This window comes from Citrus clementina, unplaced genomic scaffold (assembly GCF_000493195.1).
Source record: "Citrus clementina cultivar Clemenules unplaced genomic scaffold, Citrus_clementina_v1.0 scaffold_7, whole genome shotgun sequence".
NCBI lineage: Eukaryota > Viridiplantae > Streptophyta > Magnoliopsida > Sapindales > Rutaceae > Citrus > Citrus x clementina.
In genome coordinates, this window is record NW_006262075.1 from 10,735,115 (window position 1) to 10,755,246 (window position 20,132).

General features: G+C 31.5%; 3 protein-coding genes across 5 annotated transcripts; all 3 read left to right on the top strand.

Annotated features, from left to right (window-relative positions):
• The first annotated feature begins 1,226 nt into the window (after positions 1-1,226).
• LOC18036956 lies at positions 1,227-2,008 on the top strand. Its single transcript, XM_006427115.2, has one exon. It carries the CDS (start codon positions 1,276-1,278, stop codon positions 1,675-1,677), a length of 402 nt encoding a protein of 133 aa, XP_006427178.1. The 5' UTR covers positions 1,227-1,275; the 3' UTR covers positions 1,678-2,008.
• A 7,644-nt stretch (positions 2,009-9,652) lies between these two features.
• On the top strand, positions 9,653-12,913 carry LOC18036756. Its single transcript, XM_006427116.2, has 3 exons — positions 9,653-9,933; positions 11,425-11,937; positions 12,182-12,913. Exons 1-3 carry the CDS (start codon positions 9,864-9,866, stop codon positions 12,721-12,723), a joined length of 1,125 nt encoding a protein of 374 aa, XP_006427179.1. The 5' UTR covers positions 9,653-9,863; the 3' UTR covers positions 12,724-12,913.
• A 2,029-nt stretch (positions 12,914-14,942) lies between these two features.
• On the top strand, positions 14,943-19,240 carry LOC112096820. 3 transcript variants are annotated; one of them, XM_024180762.1, is made up of 5 exons: positions 14,943-15,365; positions 15,852-17,971; positions 18,182-18,326; positions 18,423-18,511; positions 18,781-19,240. In XM_024180762.1, the coding sequence occupies exons 2-5, from the start codon at positions 17,923-17,925 to the stop codon at positions 18,864-18,866; spliced, it is 369 nt and encodes a 122-aa protein (XP_024036530.1). In that variant the 5' UTR covers positions 14,943-15,365; positions 15,852-17,922; the 3' UTR covers positions 18,867-19,240. The 3 variants fall into 3 exon arrangements, with proteins under 3 accessions (XP_024036530.1, XP_024036529.1, XP_024036528.1); XM_024180761.1 differs by lacking the exon at positions 15,852-17,971 and having other exon boundaries at positions 18,781-18,885; positions 19,013-19,240; XM_024180760.1 differs by lacking the exon at positions 15,852-17,971.
• Positions 19,241-20,132: the final 892 nt, after the last annotated feature.

A 20,132-nucleotide genomic window follows, 5' to 3' on the forward strand; every position in this document is an offset into this window, starting at 1 on the left:
TAATCTTCCTCTTATTACCCTCTTAAATATTCGAGGGATGCTTACTCCACTCGCATTTTGAAAGAGAGAAGATTGCCGTCACTTAATTATATATCATAATTAAGGAAGGAAATAAGCCTCATACATGTATCGCGGGAGCTCGAATCACAACCTTCACAGTTGTGAGTGCAGGGTCTGGCCATTGGGCCAAAGACAGTCCACACCTCTAAATTTTGCTTAAATGGTCATATAGAACCCCTGAAAATAAAAAATATAATATGTAAAATAAGATAAAATTTATAAAATATTTTGAATATTGAAAATTTATTTTAACATTATTAATTTGTTATATTCTTTTAATAATACTAAAATCTATTTGACATACTAATAATATTAAATAATTATACCTAACATTCACAGTAATTTATAAAATTTATATTATTGTTTACAATATCTTATTTAATTATGTCAACATTAATATCAATCTTAAAATGAATTTTTGGATTAATAGATTTTCTTCAATCCATCAGGATAGACTAATAATAAACTTAATATTAACAAAATTCTCATTGTACGCATTAATTTATTAACTATACTTATTGTAATATTTTATTTGTATCATATGATATTTATTTATTATTTTTATCCAATTACTATATTTATATTTATTTAGACTGTTTTAATCTAAAGGTATAATAGTCATTTATGATATTAAGAGGGTCTGTTTGACCATTTATAAAATTAAAGGAATTTGTATGACCATTTAAATAAACCTTAAGAGTGTGGGTAGCTTTTTACTAAATTAATATTAATAGCTTTTTACTCATTAAATTTAAGGATCCGCCCTAATCTCATTATGAATACTGTAAAAATACAACCAACATGGTATAGAAATCCTTGGTTACGCAATTATTAATATTAATTATTTTAATATTTTGCGCTAGTGCATTCACCCGTACCCCTTTTCCTTCGCCGGTCCGCCAAGTCACGTGACCCTCACTCCACACTCAACTATTGATAAAAAAGCAACCAAAAAGCGCACGAATAGACCACCCAACACGCCCTCTACGTGTAACGTCTTATCCACTTCTCTCCTCAATACTCGCATCCACATACCGTACTCTTATCTCCCGAATACCCCTACTGTTTAAACTAGGTACCCGTAAAGCCCCAACGTACAACAAGTCACAGCATGAATTGCAACTAATGCACGTGCTCGATTGCAGCTTATAACTTCCGATAGCTCTAGATCTTGATATTTTTCTCTTCAATCTTCGCACTTTTTGCACACTCATCATGGCCAACGCACTTATTGCATGCTCCTTATCCATTCCTATCAGGGCATCCTCTGGATCTGGGTACCAAGAACCCGAATCCAATCGTATAAAGCCTCCTTCCTCCTCCTCCTCCTCCTCCTCCTCCTCTTCGACCAATTGGTGGGCCCCTCTCTTCGGCTGGTCATCCGATCCCGGCTACCTTAACAACAACAACAGGAAGAAAAACCAACTGGAGATGGCGGGTACAGATAATAATTCGGGTCGACCCGGATCGAGGTTCTCGCCCGGCTGTTTCACGGAGGAGAAGGCGAAGCAGCTGAGGAAGAAGACTGCGGAGAGCTCGTCATTCCACGATGTAATGTACCACTCGGCGCTCGCCTCCCGGCTCGCGTCCGATATGTCGGTTTTGCCGGAGAAGTGACCGGATCGGATCCAGTTATCCGTTCTCCGGAAACGAAACAGGTTTAAAGGTCTGCATTTTTCGTTTATATTTGCAATTTGCCTTGGCTTGCTTAATTTGTCGAAATGAAAGTAAAATTAGGATGGCCTTAATTATGCGTGGTTGGGAACAGCGTATGTTCGTGTACGTACTGGAGATCATCGTCTGATCATTTCGTTGTTGGTGGTGATGAAAAATGATCTAATTTTTCTTTGTGTTCTCATAACGTTAATATGGGTCCAGTTGCGTATTGCTCAATGTGTAGTGTGCTGGAGTCTTTGCTTTTAATTGAATAATCGTTAACTTTCTTTCAGTAGTTATTATGCCAATTTTCAATAGGATTCATTCTTCTGTGGTTTAATATTTGCTACTCGTGAAACGTCGACAAGTAGTTGCTATTAGATAATGGGTGGAACCCGTGATCGAATTGGACTATTGGGCGCCCCATTGTCGCGTGAGTAGTGATATGTTTTATCTCAGCAGCCCCACTTTTAAATTTTCTCTATATATGTCTAAAATTATCCTTATTTACAAAACCTATAAATCATATTTATTTCAACATAATAACTTCGAACAAAATCAACAGAGATCGGAAACAACCAAAAAAAAAAAAAATTACCCCAATAAACGAATAAAACGGTATAGGAGTTACAAATATGAGAATTAGTAGAACAAATAACAATATTTGGTAATTCAGAAACTTTTAACTTTACTAAATAGTTTATCATAGCGCGTAGAGTTTAAATGAAAAATCCAAGCTGGTACATCTCAGGGCCGCGAAGAAGCTTTGATCTTTGAGTGAACTTGGGAAGAAGAACAACTCTTCAATGTTCAGGCTGCAGCTTCTCCTCTCCCTCTTGCTCACTTTCTCTCTTGTGTTATGTTGGCCTCCTTCTCCCTCTTTCTCTCTTGGTGCGGTGCCAGTGCCGACGCGTCACATTATACCGGATGTTGTTGTCATTGCTCATATGGCTCCAGTGAGTGATAGGCATGCTCTAATCAACATTAATTAACATTAATGGTTCAAATATCATCACTCGTGTTATATTGTTAAAGTTTTAAACTATGAAGTACAAAATAGTTGTCAACTGGGCCTAGTGGTGGGCTCGTTAAAGTAACAACTCACGAGTTCGAGCCTTATCAATTCATTTCATAAGGAGAAGAGTGATTCAATTAAATTATTTATTATAATTATAAGGGCAAGGCAACAGTCTTGGCGCTCAGCTAAAGGGTTTGTATTTTTTCATTACCATCACATTATGCATCTTGAAATCTCCGTTTTACTCTTTTGGCCATTGATTCTTTTCTTTTCTCAGTAAATTAAATTTTATTTCTTTTTTTCTATTACTATTTTTTTCCTTTTTGTTCATTTTAAATTTTTGTTGTTTTAAGAATAAATATGAAACCCAAAGAAATTTTTATGATTTTCATAGCTGGTAAAAATTAATTGATATTCTTTCTTTTATGATAGATTTTTTATCTTCCAATTTGTAATAGCCATTATGAAACTGATTTTGAGAAGTTGTGAAAAAAAAATGTCAATGTTTATTTAAAAATTAAAATTGAAAGATAAAAGTTTAAACTACCTATAGTGAAATTGAGAAATTGGGGAGAAAGAGAAGCAGGTTAATTAAGTAATTTTATTAAAAATTATTTTAAAATAAAACTTAATTTAAATAGAGGATTTAAAAAGAAAATTGGTGGGTTTAAAAAGCCTTACCTTATAATTTTAATTTTAAAATTTTTAATATATATATTCTACCCTTGTTATTGGTCATCTTCACATTACATCTCAAAAATCAGGTTCCAATACCAAAATCAGGATTCTTGATTCCTTGTAGACAAATTTCTCTAAATTTTCTTGTTCACAAAGAAAGTTTGGGTTATTAACTCTATCACGCTAGAAATTAGGGGTGTTCGCGGATTGGACATTAATCCATATTCAATCCACGATTTTACAGATTATAAATTTTTAATCCAATCCAATCCATGGATTAATGAAATTTAATTCAAATCCAATCCATATATCTATAGATCGGATGCGGATTTGACCCAATCCATATCCAATCCATTATTTTACGGATTAGTTTGCGGGTAAAAATTTTTTAATAATGTTTTATCTACGAACTAACTAAATAAAAAAATTAATATAAAAATGATTTTATTACTGATCAAATTCAAAATTAAATAAGATTTAAATAAATTAATTGTTTAAATAAAGTTGGAAAATACATTCAAAGTTTCAAAATATAACTTACCAAAAAGAAAAAAAAAATCTCATTTGTTTAGATCAATACATAAAAATTAACTACTTAGGAAGCTGTATTTTTTATTTAATTATTTTTATTTTATATTATTATGGGATAAGATATCATATAGTGCTAATATAACTATATTTTAACTTATTTATTTATTATTAGTAAGTATAATGTCATATTTACAAGTTTAAATTTTTTATAAAATAAATATTTTTTATTTTTTTGCAAATTCACAGATTTTTGTGAATTTATAGAAGTAAATCCATATCCAATCTACCGATTGCGGATTTTCAAATTTTCAATCCAATCTAATCTACCAATTCACGGATCGAATTTCTACGTATCAGATGGATTGAGCAGATTGGATTGGATTATGAACACTCCTACTAGAAATCACAATCATTTCTATTATCAATTGGAAATGCTAGATCAATTATTATTGACTTGAAAAATAACTAGAGTTTTGAACACAAGTTTAAGAACACGTTCTGACGGCATAACATATAATACCACGTCAAATTATTTAAGATTTTCCAAATTGCAGTTGACAAGAAACAAATCATCAATCAATTTTGGATATAAAATTTTACTGGTTAATTTTATGGCGAAGAGAATTATAATTAAATAAAATTTATGAGATTTTTTTTGAAGAAAAAAAATTATGAGATTATTCTTTAGTTTTGATCCCTTTTTCTGGAAGTGTTACTTAGTTTTGAGAAATTTACTAGATTATTCCCATTTTTCATTTTTATTTTTCTATCAAAATGGTAATTTTATTAGCTAAAAATTTGTAAAAAAAAATAAAGTTAATGAAAGATAACTCCATTTAAGAGAGAAAAAAAGTTGAGGTTAAATATCACTATTAAAAAAAAAATTCCAAAAAAAAAACTTAGCTGCTAATGACTCTCTTCCTCAATGGCGTTTATCACTCGACCACTTGTCAAGCGTTTCAATAAAAAATTTTACATCTTACTCTTTTTCTATCTTGCTGCTAATGTATTTTCTTCTTCCTCAATCTGCTGATTCAATGTATTATCTTTTTCCTACCTTTGTTATTCTTAATTTTTTCCCTTAAGCTCCGGCTTTCATTCCCGTTCAAACTTATCAACTTGTGCCACCTTTCCTTCATTTAGTTTCCTCCAATAACTTAAATCAGAAAAATGTTTTATTAGCATTATATTTTGTAAAACTGCACATTACAGAATAAACATTTTACGTTTGGGGTTTAGCTGTTATATTCAGAAAACGCAGACGAAATATATGGTGCATATAATTTAATTGTGTTCGCAAATCAACTGTTTTGTCATGCCATTTATGTTTTCAAGTCTTAAAAATCAATGAATTAACTGCTACAACCTTAGAAGTTAAATCAGTACGATCAACATGACCACGCTCGAAAATGTGAGCATTGTCGATGATTGTTGTCACCGTTATTATTATCGATTGTTTTATATTTTCTTTAATTGTCATAATTATGTGGGTATTAACCACTATGTGGTATAATAAAAATATGGGTGGGGCTATTTTCACTCTAAAAAGTACTTTGAAAATTTTAATATCAATAAAATAATTTATTACAAAAATACCACTTATGTAAATTATTATAAATGAGGACAATATATTATGAACTAAATATAACATAATTACTTTGAACACCCACAAAAGACACCTATCATTCAACATATATATATATATATATATATATATACATATATTTTCATAAACCTTAAATCTTTTATTTCTAACATCTTAAATAATATTATGAACAAGAAGCGAATCAATATTTTGAAAGATTTTGACTATAAAGTAAGTGTAACCCTTTCAATTTTTTAAATAAAAAAACTGTTAAGATAGTTGTCTTTATTGCTTTAGATTTTAAAACGAACCTAAAAAATTAAACAATACTTTTTTTTATTACATGAGACTATTGCTCAAGAGTACAACTCATATTACATGAGATTACAACTGATATTTACAAATCATATTATTACTGGAACTAGTTTTACATTAATTCTTATGAAGTCCGTCCAGATTTTTACCCTCTCTAATATTTAAAGGACGTATACTTCACTTACATTTCAAAAGGGAGAATACTACCTTCACTCAAATTAAGGAAGGAAATTAAACCCCCATAATACATTATAGGGGCTCGAACCTATGACTTCACCCTAAATAATACTTAACATAGAGCAACCAATCTAGCAAAACAATTCAAAAGATAAACAAGTGTCGTCAATTTCTTTATGTTCATTCCAAGTTCGAAGTACCATTTGCACTAATAAGAATCCCCGTTGTTGAATCGTGTGAAAATCAGGGTCATGATCCATCAACCTATAGACACTTTTTACTCTTTTAATAAATAATAATTAATTACTAAAATTATCTTATAGATTTTTTTTAAACTTAAATTGGATTCAATGTTGTAAGTATTGGCTAAATTTCCTAAAAGTTTTATTTGGTGTGCTGAATAGTTTTATTGGTATTTTGAGTAAAAAAAAAATAATAATTTAACTAGTTTAAGTAAGGATTTTTTTGGTTTTCAAATAGTGTATAAAGTAAAACTTAGTTTTTTAAATTTATTAAATGAATGTAAATAAAATAGAATGTTCGGAATAATTTTTTGAGTGCAAAATGATCTCACCCTAAATGTATTTGCTGTTTTTTCTGACCTACAAGTTATATGGTGAAAAGAGACACACAAAATTGAATATAGAACATTTTTATGTTATTATTAATAGTATTTTGTTCTAAGAAGTAATTTTAATTGAGATAAAATTACTGCTAAAATGAAGACAATGATAGGGTCTTATAAGTTATTAAGATAAAATTAAAGGTGATCACGAGGCTGAATAGAAAACTACTACTATCTTGATTTAAATGCAAAGAGCCAAAAAGTACTAATGACTTCTGTGCATGTGTCGAGTTCCCATTGAGGGTGAAGCGCGATGGACTCTACAGCTTAGCTTCTGCCAATCGGACCTTGATGCACTCTCCATTTCTGAGATTGATATTTCACATTTTCACTGAGTTGGTCACGGACCCACTCAGGGACCAACTTTGACACTTTAAGCCCTTAGTAAAATATTAATTAAGCCCCCACTGATTTGGTTTTTTTCTATATTTGAGTTGAATGATAAAGTTTGTTTGAAATATGTCCCCTGAGAAAGTACCATATAATTTAATAGTTACCCATAATAATTCTAAAATCACAAAAAATAAGTTAAGTGATCAATATATATATTTTAAATTCTTCAAACAACTTTTTTTACTTTTTTTTTTCCTGTTAAGGCTTTTAAATAAAATATAATATATGACTCCCATCATCTTGTTATAGAAGAATGAAATTACATAAATTTTATCATTCAAAAAATTTATATCTCTACAAACAGTTCAATAATCAATAATGAACTTTAAACAACCTGAGAAGCTCATCAATCGAACAGAACAAGGAAAAATTGAAAGAAATTAATAAAATATCTACCATATACATAGAAAACCACAAGGTTATATATGTCGAGTACTATATATAGCTAGCTAAGTCAAGTATTGAATTGACTTTCGTATATAGAATTCAATTATATTACTCAATTGATAAAATTGATTTTGCTTGTCTCGACAAATCAAATAATATACACCAATAGGAGACCTTAATTCAAGTCAAGAGATTGAGCAGGATCAGCTAAATTTTTACTTGTCAACGTTAATAAAAACATAATAGAGCTATGGAGATAGTCATGCGCATGTGTTTGACAGGTCACATACAAATCAAATTCGGCACCCTTTATTGATATAAATTTTCATCTAAATAGAAGACTTAATTCAAGTCAAAAGATAGAGCAGGATCAGCTAACTTTCCCTGTCAACATTAACGAAAACATAATGGGGCTATGAGGTAGTCATGATGTATGGCAGGTCACATACAAATCAAATACGGCAGCACCTTCTATTGATGTAATTTTCATCTAAATATATATGCATTAATTTAGTAACCAATATTTAATTCTTTGACATAATCATATATGCGACTGATTCCTATGCTTCCTCTCACTTGCATGCACATGCCCTAAATATTTTCTAATTAATGCCGTTGTTGCCGACCAACAAATAAACAGAAGCAAAGAGAAAATGGTAAAATAATCTTATGATTATATCAACGAAACTTAAGGAAGAATCAATGGCACATGGGTTGCTTAGGATAAGATCTGAATTATCCCTTTAAGTTTTAACAATGAAATTTTTTTTTTTTATTGATTCTGCACATTAATTAGATCTGATGTTTTTTCTGTTGATCCCCACGAGCTGACAAATCAGAGAATATTGATTACTTTAAATGAGAATTCAAATTTTTACATTATATTATTGAAGAGTATTTTGTTGTTAATTTATTTTTATTTTCATTTAACTTTGATCCATGCATGCATGGACCTTGGACACCAGTCACCTTCTCAGAAGATGCAGGCAGACAGCACATTATCAGAACCATGTGATTTCGTTACTAGTGATGGAGCTATATTTCAGTCATTTCACTTCACATTTTCTTCTATATTTTCATTTTAAATCAATTACAAATGAATATTGTTAATTATGCTTTTGGGTCTAGCGATCACACTCGGCTGGATAATAAGATTTAATCCAAAACCCTTTGTATGGATATCTCTATAACAGAAAATTAAATTCACAGATCACAAAATAGGCCATCTGTGTTGGATGATCCATATCACGAAACCAGATAAGTTTTCTAGGTGAGGAAAAAATATTAGACAAATTTAAATACTTTCAAGCTTAAACTTTTATCTTGCGTAACCTAACAAATTCACAGCTAAAATATTGAAAGGAAAAAAATTGTTTTCGAAAATTGTATAGCGATTGTGAATATATGAAAGTCTTCTAATTGTATAATTGTATCACATATGATTTCCTTAAAAACAAAAATTCTAATATCTGAATTTGAGGATATATATATATAATAAAAAACCTGCAAATTAGACAATTATTAAGGCAGAAATGGGTTTCAACCTCAACCAGCATAATGCATGTAAGTGCAGCAGCCTGCCCCTGCATCCATGTGGCTTTGAATAGCATGTCTTCAACCTTCACCAGAAAAGACCAAATCTCAAGATTAATTAATTTAATTTAAATGATCGATGCCGATTATTCATTTTGTTTCTAGCTGTAAATATCTGCTAATTACGCTTCATTATTTTAAAATCACACGCTCTCACAAATTTGTAAGCCCAAGATATATATTCCAGTCCCTTAATCGCGGCAGCTGATTGACTAGTGAAGTGATTAACTCATGCTGGTGTAATATTAATAACTTGCAGTTTCATTTTTAATAGTTATTTACATAATTTATTTAAAATATTGAGTTAAAGTATCCCCTGTGCAATTTTACGTCAAAATTTCCAATTTTTGTTAAAATTTTGGAAAAATCACCAATAGTTTCTGTCGTACTCATGTCTTGAACCACCGCGATTCAGTGATTAATGGTACTTAATTAACTTCTTATTCTTTGATTACAGATTAAAAAATAAATAAAAGCAAGTTAAAGAAGTGATTTCTATTTTCTTGGTCATCGTATTAAAAGAACATAGAATGAGGGTGCATGTTTTGTGTCAGACTTGTTAGTCTTGAACATGGTCTTGGCAATAATTTTATAATTATATATATATTCAGCTCTGAAACCTGCATGGATATATTTTCGAGTGGCAACGATGCAATTTTGATAAAAGCTAGTGGCTTTCTATTATTCTGAATCACATAAAAGCCGTAGCTCTCCCCACTTCTGATCTTCACACTTACATGTTGCACTTGCATCCCTCTCCCTCTCCCTCTCCCTCTCCCTCACTTTCTTTCTCTCATCTCTCTCTGAATTTGTGAATATCTCTACGGCACAAACATAAATACATAATGTACAGAATCTCCGTGCTCTTAGTTCTTCTTTGTGCCACCTGTCACGTAGTGTTATCAGTCACCGATGGTAAGCTCTCAAATTTAATATTTGTGTTCATTTTTATAATTTTGTTCGGTAATTTATGTTGCATATTGTTAGATGGCTAGCTTGATAGCAGATCCCATGCATGTTCCTTGAGAAAAGAGGAAAAAAAAATGCTTAACAAATATATATGATCTCCTAGAAAGTTTTTGTTAGCTAGATCTCATTCAAACAAGACTATTTTTGTTCTTGTTATTACCATCGCAGAATGCGACTAAACAGGTTATGATTTTAAACTTTGCTCATTATTTTGTATGAAGCAACCTTGTAGAATCAATTCTGAACATTTATGGTAGTGCCTACTTAATACCCGCCGGTATATTGTAAGTGGTAGAGTGGTCTTGCTGCCATGATTCACTGAGATTCAACCCTAATTCGGTAAAAAAAAAAAAATTTTTTTTTAGGTGGCCAACGTGACAAGTCAGTAAAATTCAGTAAAATGTAATAAAAAAATAAAAGTTTAAAATTTAGGTAATTATTAGAACTATTCTGATTTGGGGATTCCTAAGTACCAATTTCTTAATTCTATTATGGTTTAATTTTTTTTGTGTCTTTATTGTTTTTAAATGGACTTTGTACCCTTTTTTTTTATTTAATAAATTTTTACCTTGACGTTTATTTAAAAAAAAAATTCTGGAGATATATGGTGAGTGTTAGCTAAAATTTTTGTATACAGTAGATAAATTTAATCAGATATTACAAATAAATTAAAGAGTATTTTTAATTAAATAACGATTAAAATTTAACTCTATAAGCTATTTCTAATACTGTAATTACTAATCACAACATCATAAAAAAGACCTAGTAGCTCGGCAACGAATAGCTAAGTCTTTTTCATAAAATAAAGTTAGCATTAGCAACAGACCCTGTACAAGTTGTGTCAGTCGTCAGTCCTCACCCTGATTTCAATTTCTATTTATTGCCTGTATTTATTTTCATGTGCTTTGGTCGTTCGACGGCAATTAATAGAAGAGATTTGAAAACTTGGCCAATTTTAGGGGAATCTGGGCCTTACACGTGGTGGGCCCCATTAACCTTTGATGATAATAATGATATAGATTGGACCACTTCATGAATGATGATGTAAATGAAGCCTTTTTATCAGGACGTAGGTACGATACACTGATCAATGTAAATATAGCAATTTAATAGGCAGTGGGGTTCACGTAATTTTTGTATGAGACGATAAGTTATAATTTATTTTAATTAAATGACTAGAATACTCCTGTGACGGCATTGAATAATAAAACACAGAAAGGTAGCATGTCACTTTTGTCATTTACTAATTTTAGAAAGCATATTAATTATATAACCCTGTCCTCTTTTTTTTTCGATATTTAATCGTGCACAGAACATGTGATGACACCATGGCAACAGCGATGAATTAGATTTGAAGCAAAAAAACATATCGGATTAATTTGCTTCTTGTTTAAATACTTATATTTGATTGATTAACTTACATGCGTTAAATTTCAGGATTATTACCAAATGGTAACTTTGAGTACGGTCCAAAGCGGTCACAAATGAAAGGCACAGTAGTAACACACCCAAATGCCATACCAAACTGGCAAATCTCCGGCTACGTAGAGTACATAAAATCCGGCCACAAGCAAGGCGACATGCTGCTCATCGTCCCTGAAGGAGTCTTCGCCGTGCGGTTAGGCAACGAGGCATCGATCAAGCAGAACATTAAGGTCACCAAGGGCAGGTTTTACTCTATGACATTCAGTGCAGCCCGCACTTGTGCTCAAGAAGAGAAGCTCAATGTCTCAGTTTCACCAAACTTGGAAACGAACGACTGGGCAATCTTGCCAATGCAAACAATGTATAGTAACAACGGCTGGGATTCTTATGCGTGGGCTTTTGTTGCTGATGCTGAAGAAGTTGAGATTACAATTCACAATCCTGGAGTCGAGGAAGACCCAGCTTGTGGCCCTCTTATTGATTCTGTTGCTTTGAAGGTTTTGTATCCTCCTAAACGTACTGGAGGTAACTTTTCTATCTCTCATTCTCAAATCTCAATTACAACTGATCAAAATAATTCTAGTGGCGGAGCAAAAATCTTTTATCTGGGGTTATCTAATTTGTTGTAAATTAACCAATTCGGATCCAAATATGATAAAAGTTAATTTAGAGGTTAAATGTACAAAAGATGTAGGGGTCTTTATGTAATGAACTATGACTAACGGGGTCAAACTGTAAATAGTTCTAATTTTGGGTTGCTATTTTGCAGTCAACATATTGAAGAATGGAAATTTTGAGGAGGGACCGTATGTGTTCCCTAATGCATCATGGGGGGTCCTAATCCCACCCAAGATCGAAGATGATCACAGCCCTCTCCCAGGATGGATCATTGAATCCCTTAAAGCCGTCAAGTACATTGACCTCAAACACTTCTTCGTCCCCGAGGGCAGACGTGCCATCGAACTCGTGGCCGGAAAAGAGAGTGCGTTGACACAAGTTGTCAAGACCGAGGTCAACAAGACCTACGCCCTCTCATTTGCCGTCGGCGACGCCGGCAACGGCTGCGCCGGGACGTTGGGCGTAGAAGCTTATGCTGGCAGAGAAAACGTTAAGGTAACGTATGCGTCCAAGGGCAAAGGTGGATTCAAGAAAGCCTTGCTTAGGTTCAAGGCCGTGTCACCGCGCACACGCATCATGTTCCTCAGTACATTCTACAACATGCAAAGCGACAGTTCGGGGTCGCTGTGTGGCCCCGTGATTGATGATGTTAAGTTGCTTGTTGCTCATAAGATACGATCACTACGTGTGTGATTGAAAAAGATTTGATCAGCATCGGCACAAGGGCATTATTGACTTAATATTTCTTGTTGTTGGACTATTACTTGAATGTTCCAAGCACTTTGTGAACTATACATGATGTTATTGTACTTTAATTAGGATTCTTGTAATAGTGGCAAGAGTGTTAATGATCAGTTTACATTTCGTAATTTATGTGCCGGGATAAAGAACCAAAGCATCTGTTATTTTAAAACACGTCTAAATTTTCTTGAGTATCAACTTTTTTATTGATCTTATGATTTTATGTTTGATGGTTGTTTGATTTTGAAAATATGAATATTTTTAATTATTTAATTAATTAAATAATATTTTAATCATAATTAATTAAAAAATTATAATTAAAATATAAGAGAGGTTTCGATTAATTTTGTCAAATAAGGAGGTTTTACTTTTTTATTTTTTCCTTTATGCGTCAATAGTTAATTTTGTGACATTGATTGTGCCGCTTCATTTGTTAGAGAGGCCGTATCTTTATTTATTTTATTATTTGTTGAAAGAGGCCTTATCTTGCAATTAAATACTTTAGAATTGGAATCTTCTGCCTGTGATTTTCAATTGTAGGACCACTTGTACTCATCACTACATCAAAAGTCATTCTTTCACGGAGAACAACGCCCTTGTGGGCTGTGCACTGTCTCCTTACGTTACGTGTTTGTCGCGTAATTGGATTGAATTAATTTTTAATATTAAATTCAATTAGATTATATTAAATTAAATCGAATTATTTATAATATTGCCTTTTATTTAGTATAATACTGAATAGGATTATATTAAATTAAATTTAATGAAGTAAAAATAACTATCTATAAATATTTTAATTATTTTAAAATTATATCACTAATTGCTGAATTTAATAAATAATACACAATAATATTATAAATGAATCAATTACTAATTTTTTATGTTTAGTATTATTCCATAGTTTCTATCTATTATTGAACAAAATTTTATTATTGATATCAAATTTGGCTTAAAATTAGATATGAGAATTAGTCTTATCTAAACTTACGAAAAAAAATAGGGACTAATAATCCCAAAATCTTTGGATTACAAAATTGGATTAATTTATTGATCCTTAACAGTCAAACATGACATTAGATAAGAAAAAAATAATTATCGTGAAATTTAGTCTAATCTTGTTTAATCACAAAAAAAAAAACGTAGTTTTAATAGTTTATGGTAAAAGCCCCTTTAGTCTTATATTTTGAGACTAATGCTCATTTAGTTCTTATATTTTAAAAACTACCTCAAAACATCATTGTCATTACATTAGCGACACACTTGTTGTTACTTTCTGTTTGCTTTAGTAATAATATCTTTTTACAATAATGTTTCTTTTTTAACATTAATAAAAAAATTAAATTGCCAAATTAACCCAAAAAATAATAAATATGTGTGTGTGTTGTTTTCATTTCATTTTTGGGTTAATTTGGTAATTTTAAAATAATATCCCAAAAAAGAAATATTATTGGAAAAGAATATTAGTATAAAAGCAAACAAAATCATCAGAGATATTTTAAAATATTTTTCATAATAGAAGTATTAAATAAACATTAACCTCAAAATATAGGGATAAAATGAGATTATACTTATTATCTAATTCAAAATTTTCAGATTCCTATTTCTTTTTTTTTTCTCCATTGAGGATAGAAAACATCTTATCAAATAGAGTGCGATTGTTGGCTGCAAATACTTCTTAAAACATATTTAATAATTTTATAATTTTAATCTTTATTGAAATTACATATAGGATAATTTCTAATAAAACTCCCAATCGAAAGTCAAATAATTTTTTAAAAAAAATTCTAATATTTTAGAATTTAAAAATATTTTTTTTCTTCTAATTTCTAAATAAGTGAGGAATTTACCACCATTGGCTTTAATAGAGATATTTAAAACCCATTTTTTTTCTTTTAAACGGAATAAACTCTGATATTGAAATGGGATTTAATAATAAAAATAAATAAAAATTAGAAAATTAGATTACACTAATAAAATTTAATTAAAAATATTTTTATCTTTGATGGAGGAATTAAAAAAATTAATTTTTTAATTTTTAAAAATATTTTAATAAAATTAATTAAAAATATGGGTGTTAAGAGTGCTAATGGTCCCACCTATCATGTAACACTTTTTGATTCGTTACCTCTCCACAAATCTAATTATAATTTCATAAATTAAAAGTCGGAAATTTCTAAGAAGTTGCTTTAGGGCTCCCTCAACTTAAAACCTAGTTTCTGAGCAACAACAAAATGAATCGGCTGCACAAAATTCAGATGGGGCTCACAAGAGTGCAAGCCTTGGAGACTGAAGTTGATGATCTTGGAGGTTACTACTTCATGAACGACAAGTCAAGCTATGAGTTTGGGAAGAAATTGGCCAAAAAGCTTCAAGTTTTATCTAATTTGAAGGAAGAAGAAAATTACGAGGATGTGGCTGATAGATTATCGGAAGATTCTGTTGATGACAGACCTGTTGAAACAACAAAAGTAGGTTTGCAATTGACATTTGACGAAGCTTGGAGATGTAAGAAGAAATGGCAATAATTGGCCCTTTTGGCGTGGAAGGAGTTGGCAAAATTACTTCATTATCAAAACCATATCCTGAATTTTTAGGTATGAAAAAGAATTGTATATCCTCTTTTAAAATTCAGCTATGATAGTTTGACTAACAACAATTTTAGCTCCTAATTAAAAAATTAAGGGGATAATTGATTGTTGGATTGGTGAGGGAATTTTAGATGGTTTTGATAAAGTGGAGCATAAAACAGAGGATGTTATATTGTTAACAGTTTTCTTCATGCATGTTTATTAGAAGAAGAGGAAATTTTTTTAATTAAAATGCATGATGTTGTTCGCGATATGGCATTATGAATAGCATGTAAAATTGATATGAAGTGGGAAAATTTTTTAATTCATGTAGATGGGTTAATTGAAGCATGAAAGGTTGAGAAGTAGAAAGGGGTGAGAATTTTTAGGAGATCACGGATGATTTTATAGTAGGCCTTTGTTAGAGTTTGAAATCTTTCATAGTACTGCTGTTTATCTTCCCGTAATTCCACTAGAATTGATGTTCAATTTTTTATTGTTACAATTCTTAAGATTGATCAACTAGGTTCTTCAGAGGATGAATATGGTATTCTGTATGGTATTCTCTTCAAATTTCAAAGAGGTTTAATTTTTTATGGAGAAACTGAACCTTGAGAAGTTTCCATACTGTACAAGGATGTCTGAACTCTTAGAAGAGCTGTAATCGATCCTTATGGCCTTCAATACTTCGTAGAGTTCAACACACTTAATGTTTCATCCTTAGCACATATGAAACATCTCTATAAACTCATTTTGAAGTTTGGAAGAGTTGGAGTTTGATTACACAGGGTAAGCACCAAAACCAATAGACTGGTATTTTTGGTACCTTTTACTGAGTTAAACTGTGAGACGTAACTTGGCTTATTGTCGCTGCAAATCCTAAGAGTATTCGGATATGAGATTGCTATGATGTGGGTAAAATAATCAGTGTACGGGAAAATTAGTTGAAGTTCAAGTAATTAATTGCTGCAAATGTAAACCCATTTGCAATGTCTTGCATTTTGATATCTCTGAAACCTGGAGAGCGTCTACTGCAATCCCTGCTATTCTCACAAACTTTAGGAAAAGGTGATGGATGAATTCCAAGGCTTAAGAAGCTTCCACTTGCTGGAGCAGAGCTTAAACAGATGAGTTGTAACAGAATTTCAACAATTTTTATTTATTTAAAAGAACTTATTTTCTACTGTCACTTGTATTATCTATCACATGTAATATGTTTGTGTTGCAGCTGAGGAGCTATTTCTCTTTCAATTGATTATGTATCTCTGTTGGATTCTTGAAATTGGACTTGTTTATTAACTAATCGTTTCCTCTGTTTGAGATTCAATTATTAGCTAGCTGTCTTTGTTTTACTTGTTTTTCTTTTTCTTTCAAAAATAAAATAAATAAAAATTAGGTCTGGCAAACGACTTCTGGCTTCTAGAAACAATTGCCATTTAAGATATGTGACAATTTCACACCGTTTGTTTCATTTGATAATTCACCAAGAAGAGTGAACTCTGAAGGAATTTACAATATACCCTTTTCAAAACTATAAATTAAGCCAGCATTACTGTTCTAAAACTTGTGATGAATTAAGTGTAAAACTGGAGTATGCAGTATGAGTTTTTGGTTCAAACGAGTGCTCGAACAAGTATTAAATACTAAATAGAAACCAGAGGTTGACATTGGAACCATGGAACTTAGTGTTTTCAGCTCAAATTATTGTCTATAAGAGCTCCTAAACTCTGGGATCTCACTCTTGGGACCCAAACAGCAAATTCATTTTCTCTCAAGATATCTATTTTTTTAATTAAAAAATTTTAATGGAGGCTTTTAAAAATAACAATTTAAAGCTAAAATCTGCTCCCGATTGTTAGAACTATTGCTCTCGTTCCAAGTTTGTAAGTAAAAGTAAGTTTCTTACCCAATGTTGCTTTTGTTTAATTCTTTTTTTTTTTTTTTAAATCTTTGAACTAATAAATGTATAATACATAACTTCGAATTGTTGGAATTGTAGCTCAAGAGACGGCTGACCAGAGACTAGAGAGCAGAGCAATATCTCAACATTAATTGAGCTCAGATCGCTTTTTTTCTAACCCGTTTAGATCGAGTTGATCCGAGCCAAAATTTGCCCATTTCTAATTTCAAATAGCAAAACCTTAAAAAAAAAAAAAAAAAAGTAAACAGTCCCTTTCCTTATGTGAAGTGATGAATCCCCTTTTAACTATCTGTACAGTCGGGACATGCGAATGACATCAGAATCACACATTATCCACTTCCATTTTTCTAATAAATTCATTTTCAATACTACGGTATGAATATAGAGAAGCTTATTACTGTTTGCAGTTTGATTAGAATTCTGGAGCTGGCTTCTCACTTTCATTAACTGAAGAAAGCCAATTCCATTTACTGGATAAATTCTACTCGCATTTTCTTTCTATCTTTTTGGAGTCTTCCATGTTTGATCTGCTTAACAGCTGTTCCGACAACAATTCTCTATTTATGGCTAATTTCTACTGTATCGTGCCTATCAGTCCGAGTTACAAAAGAATGTATTTGGCTTGGTGTTTCTTTCCTGAGAAATAGAAATACGGTGCTTGAAATGGTGGATGGTGTCTTAACTGGTTTGAGTTTCAAAAGACTACTTACGGGTATGAGGGATGATTGTTATCGTGTTCTAAAACCTTGTGATGTTATGTTTGTATACTTTATGCAGCATGCTGGCAAATTTCTACTTGCATTTTCTTTCAATCTTTTCGAGTCTGCCATATTTGCTTAATAGCTATTTGGAAAAAAATTTCTCTACTAGTTTCTTCTTTCTGTTTTTATTTGGTTATAGTGTTTAAGTTGTCGCTGCACAGGAGCTGTGATACTCAATGGGTGGGCTCCCAGGCCTATGGAAAATGGAACGGAGTCCGAGATTACAATCCTTGACATTCAAGGATCTGAGCTTGGGGATGGGGACACCAACTTGGACTTCACTGGTCCAGTTGTGGCTCTAGATGGGTAAGATCATTATCTTTTAAAAGATACATAAATTTTGATGGCATTCTGCTTTTTGCATTGATATTTTTAATTAGCATAATTTTTATTATCTTGCAGCGGAAGAAGTCCAGCGCAGCCTAAGATTAAGATTGATCAATTAAGTTCTTCAAATCAAAAAGTCGAACATAGTATTCTGTTCAAAGATGGTTATTATTTTATGGATAAACTGCTTGGTTTGAAATAATATTTAGTCTTGAACCTAACCTTGAGAAGTTTCCCTACCCTACAGAGATGTTTAAACTCTTAAAAGCTAAAGAGTTGTAACCGATCCTTATGCCCTTCAATATTTTGTTTATTTAAACTCGTGTAATGTTTCATCTATAGCACATATGAAAAATCTCATTACAGTTGGAGTTTGATTACACTGAGGGAAGTACCAAAACCAATAACTAGTGGTTTTCGTATCTTTTTTCAGTTCAGATAGAATGTTTCTCAAAATTGCAGGACAGAATAATCTCAAGGGAACTGGGATATCAGATTGCTATGATACGGAAGAAATAATCAGTGTTTGGAAAGTCAGGTAAAGCTCAAGTAATTGTTGCAAATGTAAACCCATTTGCAATTTCTTGTATTATGATATCTTCGAAACGTGGAGAGCATCTACTGCAATTCCTGCTATTCTCACAAATTTAAGGAAACGGTGGCAGATGAATTCAAAGCTTAAGAAACATAAAGTTGTTACTAAGGGAGATCAATGTTGGTGGAAAGTACTGCAATGGGAGGATAAAGATACTCAAAATGCTTTCCTCCTCTGTTTCATGTCCTTCTGTAACGAGGCTATCAAAACACAGATTGGAGGTTCTGGAGCAGAGTTTAGATATATGAATCACTTGTATTATCATAGATGTCTCTATTTCTTTTCCAATTGATATGTATCTCTACTGGATTCTTGATTTGGATTTACTTATTGACTAATTGTTTCCTCTGATTGATTTCGATTATTAGCTATCTGTTTTGTTTTGATTTGTTTTTGGGTTTCTATTTCAAAAAAAAAAAAAAAGGAAAAATGTCAAAGTATTGGCAAATGACTTCTGGCTTCCATTAGCAATTACCATTAAAGATATTTCACCAACTCACATCATTAGTTTCATTTGATATTCACTCAAAGAAGAATGAACTCCGAAGGAATTTACAATTTGTCCACCTCAAAATTACAAATTACGCCAACATTAGTCTTTTAAAATTTTCAATGAATTAAGCCTAAATTTAGTTGGAAGAAATGGTATGAGAAAAGACGAATAGAAAGGAAAGAGGATAGAAAAAAAATGAGAGAAAAATGGCAGTCAACCTCATTTTTATTGTTTGGTTAGACATGTAATTCATTTTTCTCCCTTTATTTCTTTCCCCTCTCCTCCTTTTCTCTCTTGTCATTTTTTTTATATTTGTTCAAACCAAACATGCCGTAAATGTTAAACTGGACAATTGTAGTACAAGTTTGTTTTGGACGAGTGCTTGATCAATATTCAATGGAAGACGTACCATGGGTTGAAATTGGAACCTTGAAATCAACTTTTCATTTACATTTTAGTTTTTTAGCTCAAATTATTGTTTTCAGGAGCTCTGTACTTTGGGATCTTTAGGAGCCAAAACCATAAATTCATTTTCTGTCAAGACGTCATAGGTCACTAAATTTTTAAATGGAAGCTCTTAAAATTTTTTAAGTAAATCGCATTTATTCTAACTTAAATCGTGACATAAATTATCATTCATTGGTCTTGTGTAATCCAGGGTTAAATATTTAAAAAAGAAAGGGCAAGAAGAAGCATT